Source organism: Columba livia, chromosome 7 (genome assembly GCF_036013475.1).
Source record: "Columba livia isolate bColLiv1 breed racing homer chromosome 7, bColLiv1.pat.W.v2, whole genome shotgun sequence".
Taxonomy (NCBI): domain Eukaryota; kingdom Metazoa; phylum Chordata; class Aves; order Columbiformes; family Columbidae; genus Columba; species Columba livia.
The window spans coordinates 2,491,080-2,503,236 of record NC_088608.1 but is presented as its reverse complement, the minus strand read 5'-3'; the positions used below and the strand labels follow the sequence as shown (position 1 = coordinate 2,503,236).

Here is a 12,157-nt window from a genome sequence, read left to right as displayed (position 1 = left end):
GTGGTTCTGGGTGGTTTTTTTTGTCTGTTTTTCAACTTGTTTTATTTCCTGCTAGCAGGATAAGTGTGTTTGTGTGAGTCTGCAGTTATACAGGAATCACATTGCTGTCTCTTACTGTCCCTATTAGTAACTTAGAAAAAACAGGTTAGGGGGGAACTTGTGAGGGGGTGGCTGGGGGTGAGTTGCTTTTTAATTTTAATTCCTAAGCAGTGTGTTAGAGGATGGCTTACAACGTCGTTTTACCTGTGTTGGTATGGAAGAAGCTTGTGGTGATTGGCAGGTGTATAAATTTGGCTATAAACCTGTATGAGAATCCAGATTCTTTGTTGTAGTTGGTACTCGTGGATGTTGACTTCAGTTGAGGTTTGCAGGTTAGAAACTAGAAGCGTAGAGAGCAAAGCCAAGTATTGGTTATCATTGGATCCTTGTAGTAGAAAACGCACAGGTGCAAAAAAGAAAGTTAAACCCCGGTTGAGACTCGCAGGCTGGATTCCTTGCTCGAGAATGAAGCACATGTGGTGTATCATTTAGTCACTTATTTTAGCAGAAGACACCAGTACCTTCATAGTCAGTTCCTGAGGTGTTCCAGGAGGTCAGTGTCTGGAGGATCAGTTTCTGAAAGGCAAGTTTGAAATTGGTAGAGTTAATTCTCAGTGAGGTGGATGTTTTGTGGGAGTGAAAAATCTATTGAGGGATCCGTAGCCCTGCCTTAGGTCCTTATCCTGATTTAGTTCAATGCTGTGTGTTAAAAGGCTATAGTATTGTATTATCTACTTTTTAGAGCAACTTTAACAAAGATTAGGTAAAGATTTCTTACTATACTAAGAAGACAGGGTGTGAAGAAAAAAATTGTGGAGTACATTGGATCATACTTGTTGCACGTGTGGTATTCAGATCTCTTGGAGCTTTTATGTGGATGCCTCTGTTTCATGTGGATACCCCTGTGCTGCTCTCAGTTAAAGCAGTTCTGGTTATCACTTTTCTAGAGTAATTTGCTGGTTTCATCTTTTATTGCTTGAGTAATGAAGTTAAATTGAAGAACTGAAAGATTTTCTTTTTCTCCTAAAATAAGAATTCAGGTGTTTCTCTGTAGGCAGCTGCCCCTTTCTCTTTCCCTTAAATGTAAATGAAGCATTACAGAGAGGTAAAGAGTATTTTGAACCAGAAAGTGCTTATTTAAGGAAGTCCATGACGGCAAGAGTCCTAGGTGTTAATGAAGCATTGTAATTGATTCCTGTAACAGGCTCCCTATTGAAAGTAAGGTGTGTAAGGAGAAATCCCTTTTTTGTAGGTGAAGTTTCTGTGGGACTTCCTGTGTAGGATTTTCTGCCCAGCTTCAGGGATGTCTGTGTTCAAGCTTCTTGTCCTGCTTTGGGGCTACAGAAAACGTTGAGCTGATGTTGAGTAGCTGTGTGTTAGGAACATTAAGGTAGAAGGCATGCTCGCAGGCTACTGGAGCCCGAGAAACAAAGAAGTTGGGCTGCCTGGCAGATTCCATCCCCACTTGGGGTTATGATGCTCTCACATCCCACTTGGGGCTACTGCACAGTTCACTAACATTTACGTCACCTCTGAAGTACAAAAGGATGTTGGTGGGAATGTTTTTCTCACCAAGGAAAGGGTTCCCACACCTTCCTCGTGGGCATTTGGATAAGGTGGTTTAAGCAACGATTATAGGTACTGTGTGTCTGTTTTACTGGTGGTACTTGCAAAAACAAGCAAGCAGGGTCAACGTTTAACTTCAACTGTGTACACCAGGCAGAGTAGATATTTCTTTTTTAAATAAAAATGTTATTGAAAAGGACAAATGGGACTGTAATTTAAAGCAATATCACAGTGATAAGATAATGTTTAAGTTGTGTATTAGCTAGACATGCAATCCTATAAACTTTAACATACAGATAGGATATGCCGGTGAATAAGCGAGTTGGATTGACCAGGCTAATGTCCATTCTGGGTAGAACAGATGCAAAATTATTGTTCTACTGTTGCGTGAGGTCAGAAGCACAGACAGATTGGTCACCTCCTTTTTCATTTTTTTGCTTTCTTTTAAAAGCAGTTCAGTGTTTTTCTAATTCTACTGTAGATTGCGAGTGTTTTGTTCTGTTCTGGCTGGAATTAACGCTTAGATAGTAGCAGTGGTTACATGTAGGATCTCCTTATTTTTCTGAACTGTATTGTTTCTTATCCTAACATAGAGACAAAATTTAACATAGTTTGACATTGCAAAACTGCAAATTTAAGTTGTTCGGTTGATAATTTTCAAATTACGGGGAAGGTGAAGTTCTGTCTGACTTGTGTTTTAAGTAATACTAGAGATACTTTTTATGTAGCGAATGTGTTCAAGGTAATATGAGCATGTTCAAGTAATGTATTAGTTGGTCACTGATGGTTTTTGCATTTATTTAGGCTGACTTCCATATAAAAAGCTTACCATATAAAGGAAAAAAAGTTAAAATAGGGGAAGCGATTCCCAAATAATGATCTGCAGACCATCTAAGTTAGTTATATCCTTTGCTTGTAATCGTTTCAAACAGTGGTTTTAGATTTCATGCAAATTGATGAAGTTGTAGAATATTGTGTGAAAGCTTCTGAGAGATGATGATGCTGAGTCAGAAAATTTGGGAACTAAATATTTAACTCGGGAAGACCAAGCGGTGCTTTTAGTACTTCAATTTAAATCAGTATTTTTTCCTCCTTTTACTCTCTCATGCTAGAAAAGAATGAAGTTTATTTAGAAAGCATAAAAGTGGTGTAAATGCGGGGTGACTTTCTCCCTGCACCACCCCCCCCCATCTCAGTAGCATCTTTTGAATGTTCTCTTGTAGCTTGTAACACTTCAGGAAGCTAAATTGCTGCTAAATGAGGATGACTACCTTATCAAGGCTGTATATGACTACTGGGTAAGAAAGCGCAAGAATTGCAGAGGGCCGTCTCTCATCCCCCAAATCAAACAAGAAAAGAGGGATGGCTCCACCAACAACGACCCGTACGTTGCCTTCCGGAGGAGAACTGAGAAGATGCAGACAAGAAAGGTAACTCGTTAAACTTCACTGGTTCAAATTTGTCATTTGAATTCCTGCAGTGATAGGAATCATTTTGCTTCCTATTCAGCATCTTGCAGGATCTGCCCTGTGGTGGTTACTGGGCTGGTTGGCTCTTTTCATAGTTGCAATACTGGATGACCCAGCTAAATCTCAAACCTGTTGGACAGTGTAGTCAGTGTGTAATCTGCCGGTTCTCTATAGACAATGTACAGTCCATTTCTTAGAAAACTGGAACTCAAAGGGCAATTTGTAAGTATTGCCATATAAACAAGCAGCTGTGGGACTTCCTGGGTTGCAAACTTTCCCTTCTGTGAAAAAGGGGAAAATGATCTTCCATTTGCTGTGGAGTAAGTAGTTCAGGTTTTGTATTTGTAGCATGAATTGATTTGAGCTGGGAAATCTCTAATTCCTTGGCATTTTACATCAACTCTGTACACATATGTACACAGCAGAATCAAGGTGGAAAGAGTGTTCTAGGTGCCAAGTGTTGAATTCCTTGTGCTGACAAAGTTGCACCGAGTTGATGGGGAATCCGAGCAGAGAGAGATGGGTGGAGATGGCTGAAAAGTGGTTTTTAGGATTAATCTTACAAGTTGGGTTTTGTTGACTTTTTGTGGTTTGTCTAGCAATGAGGTTCTGCTTTAGGGAGTTTCTTCTGAGAGTACTTTTATGATTCTCACTTGTGGCAATATTAGTAACTTATTTGTTATTTCTGCCTCATGGGTTTTCCTTTTGACTTGAAATTTGTTTAATCTTTCAATAGAACCGAAAGAATGATGAAGCGTCTTATGAGAAGATGTTGAAATTAAGAAGAGAGTTTAGCAGAGCCATAACGATTTTGGAGATGATTAAGAGAAGAGAGAAAACAAAACGCGAGCTATTGCATTTAACATTGGAGGTTGTTGAGAAAAGGTAAAATTGTGAATTATACCTGTAAGAAGCCATTTATAGCACCAAGATTTTAATTTTCATCAAACACGTTTGAGAACACCTGTGATTTATTTCTGTATGGATGCTGGTCTTTGCATGTGGGCATGGCTGAAGCCTTATATAGCACCATAAACTTCAGAAGCTGAAATAAAAGGGTTTCACGCAAACTGTTTGCCTGTTCTGTCTTACCGCATTTCCACTGGGAAATGTTTGAATCATATTTTTGTGTGCTTTTAAGGTACCATTTGGGTGATTATGGAGGTGAAATCCTCAATGAAGTGAAGCTTAATAGACCTGAAAAAGAGATGAGCACAACTCCATCCACTCTTCATAATGGAAATCATCACAAAGTTCAAGAATGCAAAGTTAAGGTAAGTTTTCTTCTGATGCGAGTCTCTTGTTATCAGGTTCATTGCTCCTCTGGATATACCATGCAGATGTTTGCATTGGAAAAGTGGGTAGGTTTGCTTCCACTGTGACGTTTGTTATCTTTCCCACTCAAGTTGTAAACTAACTGGCTGGCATTGCTGTTTGGTTCTTTATGCAGCAGAGCTGTAAATCTTCATTTTCCTTCTCAGTTCTGCCTTTTTTGTTGTAAACTGATGTAAATATTGCGACCTCATGGAGGTCCTGATGTCCACTTAACACATCAAAGTATAGTGAATTACTATTCTTTCTGAATAGTACTGACTAGAACACTGAATTTTTGATAGCATCCCTGAGTGCTGACAGGCCTGAAAAGAAAGGATTTTACTGAATTACAGCTAGAATGCCAAAGGATTCTAGAAACTATTCTGAACTGTTAGTAACATTTCCAGGCACAAGAATGCAAGTGTTAGATCTTGCTGACAGCTGGAAGGAGTTGCAAGCAACTAACGTTTTAAAAAACACGTACTGGAATTTGTAGTAGTTTGTTATTACTGAGGCCTGTGCACATCTCGGTGATCTTGAGTGGGCGTTTTTGTATCTGCCGCTGCTTGGCCCTCGGTATTAGGTAAGCAGCAAACATAAGAAGCTGGAAGAAAGAGTGACCGAATTTGGGAACCTTTAGTTTCTGCAGAGGGACAGAAGGCTGCTCTGAGAGAATGGGTGCAGAGGGATGCAAGACTTGAGTCGCTCTGTGCCACACTTACTTTGTCTTCCTAAAACTAGCAAAGTAGCCTAATGCTACTTGGACAAAGTCTTCCTTTATGTTTTTAAAAGCCTGTACAGGAACGAGGCAGACCTAGCTTCCTTTTTATAACTGACCTTCTGGAGAAGCAGTAATAGAAGAATAATCCATAGCTAAAAGTGTTAAACTGGAATGGTTTTCTTTTTTCTTGTCTCATGAAGAAATGTATTCCACTCAAAAGCAGTAAGAAAAATACATCAAAGGGAGCTCCGTATCTTCTGTCACTGTTCAGATCCAGTACCAGACCAGATCATAGCGGTTTATATACTCATTACAGTCTTCCTGTGAGGACAGCCTTTGTATGTGTGCAGAACAGAACTGAAATACTTTTTCTGGAGGATCCTGGTTACCCTAGTTCCTGTGACTAGTTAACCGTGACTGACTGCATTTGTTGGTTCTGGTGACGTGCGGTTCCGATAGAATTAAATAAAAGAGCAGTAGTACACTCGTAAGCAGGTTATCATGCAAGCAGCGGTATTGACAAACCCATCCATCTTGGGTTAATGGTTTTCAAATGACTACTTAAGAACTTTTTTTCCAGTTAATACAGGCATTAATTGCAAAATTAACTGCTTCCAATCTTAGCACAATTGTATTATTAGAAACGGTTGTTCTGCTTATCTTGTTTCTGCGTCTTCATATCGAGTTTCCTTTAATTGTTACTTAACCCGTAAGTATCTTTGGTCTGTCTTAGGAACTATCTTTGCTTTAAAACATAAATACTAGATGGTCATGGTTTTGAAACAAACAGAAGCCCCAAACAAACCAAAGCACAGGTTTCCACTGCGAGCCATTTTAATGTCATCATGGTAGTTCAGCTCACTGAACTGAGTACAGCACAGAAAAAGGATGAGACCTGATGTTCCGTTCCCAACTTTAAATTAACACGTGGCTTTGAGAAATAGCCTGAACTGGGGTTTATTATTATAAAATACTTGGAGGTAAGGCTGGAGAATTGAGAACCTCTTGAAATTTGTATTTAGCACCCGCGACACCCAGTGGTCACTGGATTTAATACAAATCTCTTGCCTTGGTTCTGCTGCAGGAATTCTGTTTGGCGTTGTTTTGCATCTCCCTTATGAAGCCAAGCTCTGCTACCGGAGTTAGTTTCAGTCAGGGGGTTATTGATAAGTGCTAATTTGGGGTGAACTTAAACACTTTTTCAAAACTGCACCAGCTTTTACTTGTAATTGAGAATTTTGCAAGAGAAGTAATCTTCCTTTTAATTGAAAAGCTTTGAAGTTTAATAGCATTTGTGTTCCAGTGAAGGGTTTAATATTGATGGAGTTGCTTACTATAGAGGGTTCACGCTACCAAAATCTTAAATAGCAAAACTGAATAACATTACATCTTTTCAAAAACAAACTATCTGAGAAACATGAAGCAAGTTATATAGCTTCTTTTGAACATATCTGAGCAGCTCAGAAAATTGAAATTGCTTTCTATAGGAGACTGAGATTTCAGAAAATAATTGGAATAGGATTTCCAGTTACAGTATATGGAGTGTACTGCAAAGCAAGGAATCTCTCAGGCAGTCATATGGCTTGCAAGCTTTCAGTTTGTTTATTAGTAAGTACCTGTAAAGACAAACAGAGGTCAAGTTCTGGATTTTTTAAATGTTTTGAGTACATTTTGCATTATGTGTCTGAAATAGTCTGCAGATGGTGCACGTTGAGGTTTTGGAAGATAACCAGTCACGTCTTTAAGACATGAGAAGAGGAAGGGTCAACTCTTTTTTTTACATTTTTTGTGACAAACAGCATCCTCATCATTCATCTCTGAAGGAGGAGGTGTCAGATGTCGTACGTCAGAAGAAGAAGTATCTAAAGAAACCTAAAATAGAGTGTGTAGTCACCCCTCAACAGCCCTCTGAGCCCTTGCCTGCCATCAGCAAGAGCGACATCAAGCAGTATGACTTCCACAGCTCGGACGAGGAGGAGTTCCTGCAGGTACTGAACGCGCTCCTGCAAATCTCAGCCTACACGGGAGAAATTTCAGCTGCCTCTAATTGGGCCAGTCTGGCTTGAAATGGAGAATTAACTGTTGAACAGTGGATATATATATATATGTAGAAGATACTTGCATAAACTATGAATTTGTTCGCTTCTGAGCTGTGCTTCAGAGAAGCTTGCATTTAATATGTAAACGTGGCAGTTCGCTTTATATAAGTATAAGCTTGTATAATAATTAAGTAAAATTACATTATATAAATGTGGCGGTTGGAAGAATGACTTTGTTTTCTGGTCTAGGTACCCTCACCAGTATCAGAGGCAGAAGAAGAAAATGATCCTGATGGACCTTGTGCTTTCAGGAGAAGAGCAGGATGCCAGTATTACGCTGTAAGACTATCTGCGGTTGGACTTAGCGGGGTGGTTTTTGTTACGTTGTTTGGTTGGTTTTTTTTTAATTTAGGTTGGCATAGCACTAATGTAATAGTTCTTCTGTTCCCACTTTCACCACCAAAGCTTTGGTGATCTGGTGAATCCAAAGACAATAATTTTCAGTCTTTGAGAATTATTCTCAATGTGCTGATTACCTGAAAGTCTTACAACACATTGCCTGCTGACTAATTCAGCCACTCTTAGGAAGGGAAAGGTTTTTTGTTCCCCTCGGTTTTCATAGCGTGTCATTTCTTCCCAGCTTGTAGAGCTTATTAGAGTTCTATGCTAGCTGTCCCAGTTCTCAGACCTGCTGGGAGGTCCTGCTGGGCCATTGAGTAGAGTCTGCTGTTGAAGCAGAGGGGTTTCATCTGCTGAGGGGTGTTTTCCATTTAGTTAAGTCAGACTTTTCTTTTGAAATCAGTGGAAACTGTCGATACATTGAAAAACATAAAGTTGCAATTGCAAGAACGTGCAGAGGACAGAGACTGATTATATATGTCCTGTCATCGTCTCAGGACCGCTGGCAGTGACATGTTTTTACCGAGCGTGTGTTTATCGGTGGGGGCCTTTAGGCTGCAGAGGACTGAGAAAAGCAGCGCTACACTGTGGTGTATCTAGTTTTTCTTGGCTTGCTTCCCATGGGAAGAATGAAGTTACATGACCAAATAATTGTGTAGCCTTTAAAGCCACTTACAGAGAAGTCATTTGGGCCCTGGATCGGCTGTTTTGGAAGCGCAGACGCCCCCAGCATCCTGCAGTTGTCCCTGCGCATCTCCCCCAGGTTGTGCTGCCGCTCCTGGCACAGGTCGCTGTGTGCTCGGCCGGGCCCTGCTGGCTCGTGCTCCTTTCCAGAACAGCACAGGCGACTCCAGCTTTCCAAGAGTATGGTGCTGTTTTTATCTGTTCTTCTACTTTTAGCAATTTATTAGGGGTTTATTTGAAAGACATTTGTCTCTCTGGCACCCATTTTTTTTTGTGTGGCCTCTTAACTTGTTCTTTCACTTTGGGTGAATTTTTTTTACCTGTTGATTGCTAATTTAGTCACTGTTTCTGCTTAGCTCCAGAGGGTTAGCTGAAGCTTCTCTCTTGCTTATAATTTATCCTACCTTTTTCTCCTCCTTAGCCTGTGAGTTCACTCCTTTACCAAAAGAAGCTGAGATGACTGAAAACTTGTATTTTCATTTTTTTCTGTTACTTTTGCATTGCTGTTTAAAAGCAGTTTATCTAACAGCCTTAATGTTAGTCTTTGAATGAACTGAATCTATGGCACTACTATTGTTGTAGGTCTAGCCTGATCACAAAAAAAGTACTATTTTAACCAGTATTTATTAACCTCCCATACAAGACATTTCGGGCAGCACACAGCATCTCTGCTTTTAAAGATCATGCAATTCTGAGATCATAACAATAAGGAAGATATTAGTGAAGTAATAAAAATGCCCTAAGGTAAGCTGATAGAGAAAGAACACTGGCAGGGTCTGGTAATGGAATGTGTGTGTTGGAACAAAGGCCGTTCAGCTCCGCATCGGTTACCTGTGGCAGTGTGTGTTCCGTGAGTAAAACTAAACTGCACATTTAGGAACCCCTTTTGAAATAATCTACACGCTTAGGCTGCAAGCTCGCTGAGTGGGAATTTTGTCACTTTGCTGTGTGCTGGTGATTGAGTGGGATCTCTGAGCAGTGATCGAGCTTTCTTTGTATTTCCTTTGTCACAAGAAGTAATGAAAGTATTCTTCTGTAGCGTGATACTTAGCACTGGAGTTGTGCGTATCGTTTTAAGGTATTTCTATAATTATTTTTCATAAACTCATTTCTGCAGCCAAAAGCTTGATCCTAGTAACCCTTACTAGTGGGATTAGACAAATTTCCTAAGGATAGGCCCTCAGCTGGCTGCAGGACGTAGTCCAGGTGCAGCCTTCCCGCAGCACGCCCTTCGGCTTCTGAGAGCCTGAAGCTCAGAGGCTGGCACGGACAATAATTGCTCCCTGCGGTTTGTATCCTGGGATGAATCCCCGAAAGAGCCGTTACCAGACAGGAGGTACTGGGCCAGGTGGACCTGTGTCTCAGTAGAACAGTTTTACGCGCTTCTTGATTAGAATGAATTAATTCTGGCGTGTTCAATATTTTGGTTGTGGCGTTTAGTTTTAAGACTAATCAAAGAGTATTTGCTGCTCTGTGAATTTATGGGGTTTTTTTATAGCATTTTCCAAGTTCTTTCATGATCTGAGCATATTAATCAAGTGATGGTTCTGTGGGCATTTTCTATGCTGTAGCCTGTGTATGATGATCACCTAGTAGTAACCTAAACAAAGTATACACTCTAACTGAGTGCAAAATTGCCTTTTCTTCTTTCTTTACAGCCTCGTTTGGACCAAACTAATTCTTCATACGAAAACTCAGAATTGGCAGAATTGGACAAACTGAGGTTCAGGCATTGCCTTACAACCCTTACAATTCCAAGGAGGTGTATAGGATTCGCAAGAAGACGAATTGGCAGGGGTGGAAGGTACAGTTGCGTTATTTTTACTCCTCATTCACCTTCAAAGGATAAAAGTATTAGGAAGAGATAGTTCAACTAACATCTTTTTTACGTCCTTTTTCATCAGGGTTATAATGGACCGAATATCAACAGAACATGATCCTGTCTTGAGACAGATTGACCCGGAAATGCTGAACAGTTTTTCCAGCTCTTCCCAGACTTTAGACTTTTCTTCTAATTTTTCACGGACCAATGCTTCCAATAAACCTTGTGAAAACAGACTGTCCCTTTCTGAAATACTAAGCAATATCAGATCATGTCGACTGCAGTGTTTTCAGCCAAGGCTACTAAATCTACAGGACAGTGATAGCGAAGAATGTACCTCAAGGAAACCAGGGCAGACTGTGAATAATAAGAGAGTTTCTGCAGCATCTGTAGCTTTATTGAACACCAGCAAGAATGGCATATCAGGTAGGCAAGGATTTGAATTCTTCTGCAACTTAAAATATTGAATTCCAGTGTTTTTCCTTGTGACTGGACTCGCAACATCTTCAGCCGGGACGTGTACCTAAACCAAAGATACAAGATAATTATTTTATATTTCTTAGAATATATAGAATTCTTCCACAAATAGTCGTGTTCCTTGTGCTTTTATTATGGTTTCAATAGAATCTTGATAAAGTGCCGGACTTAAATGTGCGCTATTCAAATGAGTGATTCTACTTGTACTTAGGAATTGCTGAGGTGTGATTGAGTCTTAAAGACATTGATTGGTCTAACCTTGTTTGAGGAGAGAAGAATGCTCTTTATCAGTGCAAAACCAAAGCAGTTGGTTTCTGGGGGGGACACGTTGGTTTTGTTTTTAAATCTTGCCAAAAGGTCTCAGAACACCAGTAGTAATTTAGGAATCGTACTGAGCAGGTGTGGTGAAGTGTGGAACCAGTGCTTGCTGGTGATAGCCATGGTAGGAGAAATTTTGACACTGGCGTCATTTAATGATGCACCCTCGCTGATTATTCCAAAAATCATCAGCCGTTGATTCAGGAGATTTGTCTTCTCTGTTAAGTGTCGTTTCTAACTCCCATAGCCAAGGCAGCTTTATGATCTTGCTGATAGCTCCAGATGAGCAAGACAGCCATTCACATATAAACAGCTTTACCTTAAAAAAAAAGTTCATTGTAGTTTCTTCACAGGAATATAAAATACCCACAGTTCTGATCTTTGTAGACCCTTTGTTAGTGATTTGGGTATAGAAACACTGAAGTTGGAATAACAGCCACCAAAAGGAAAATGTGCTTTAAGCTTACCTTAGCAGTCATTACATCACTTGCTTCACCTACTAGGAGTTGTAATTGCTCGAGTTTTAACATTGTCATTTCTTTATAATCTGAAAAGGATGGATGATGCTTTAAAAAGCTGAACAATTGGAGATATGCCAAAAGAGATCTGCTACTGAGCATCAAGACACATCTGAGCATTTTCCTACACTATTGTGTGTATACAGAATTAGGTATTGTAAAGCAGGGTAATCAGTGAACATAATAGGCTGATACTGAATTCCATAATTAACGTGACGTGGAATGGTCTGTCTTTTTTGAAGTCAGTTGCAGGATTGGGTATTTAATCTTCAATAATACACCTTTAGAATTAATGTGTAGAAATCAAATTTATTGAAGACAAAAGTAGTTTTCACTGTATTATGGTTTTCAAAGACTGAGCACTTGCTCATTGAGTAACATCAGTGTAACACTGACATAGTTTACAGCATAATCATTGCAACCTCTGTCTTCTCTCTCTCATGAAAAGATTTGCACAAGAATGTTCTTTTTGTACTGCATGAAGAGAACAGACATAATGTGCTATTTTGTATAATTTTTTTTTTGTAAGGAATTTGAAGGGCTGGACAACTGCACCTGTAGTGGAAAGGGGCAGTTTTGTGTGATGGGAGTACTGATAAGCATCAAGAGATAAAGCAAATGCAGAAAATAGAAAGGAATACTATTTGTCAGAGTTAAGGATGTGAAACATGGACCATAAGCTGTAAGGAACAAGGAAGAATTTGCTGGTAGCTCTTTATATAAGGAGAGCAAGTAAAACTGCAAGATTTCTCTTTGCATGAGTAACGTATGATGACACCAAGGTAAGGAAA

The 12,157-nt window shown here is 39.8% G+C and overlaps 1 protein-coding gene across 1 annotated transcript in view; it reads left to right on the top strand.

Annotated features, from left to right (window-relative positions):
* EPC2 (enhancer of polycomb homolog 2) overlaps positions 1-12,157 on the top strand; it is a 45,582-nt gene that overhangs the window by 23,810 nt on the left and 9,615 nt on the right. Inside the window, exons 4-10 of the mRNA XM_005499105.4 lie at positions 2,829-3,035; positions 3,811-3,959; positions 4,216-4,348; positions 6,909-7,097; positions 7,398-7,487; positions 9,890-10,035; positions 10,136-10,479. Coding sequence (XP_005499162.2) covers positions 2,829-3,035; positions 3,811-3,959; positions 4,216-4,348; positions 6,909-7,097; positions 7,398-7,487; positions 9,890-10,035; positions 10,136-10,479 — 1,258 coding nt within the window. The remainder of the gene's footprint in view (positions 1-2,828; positions 3,036-3,810; positions 3,960-4,215; positions 4,349-6,908; positions 7,098-7,397; positions 7,488-9,889; positions 10,036-10,135; positions 10,480-12,157) is intronic.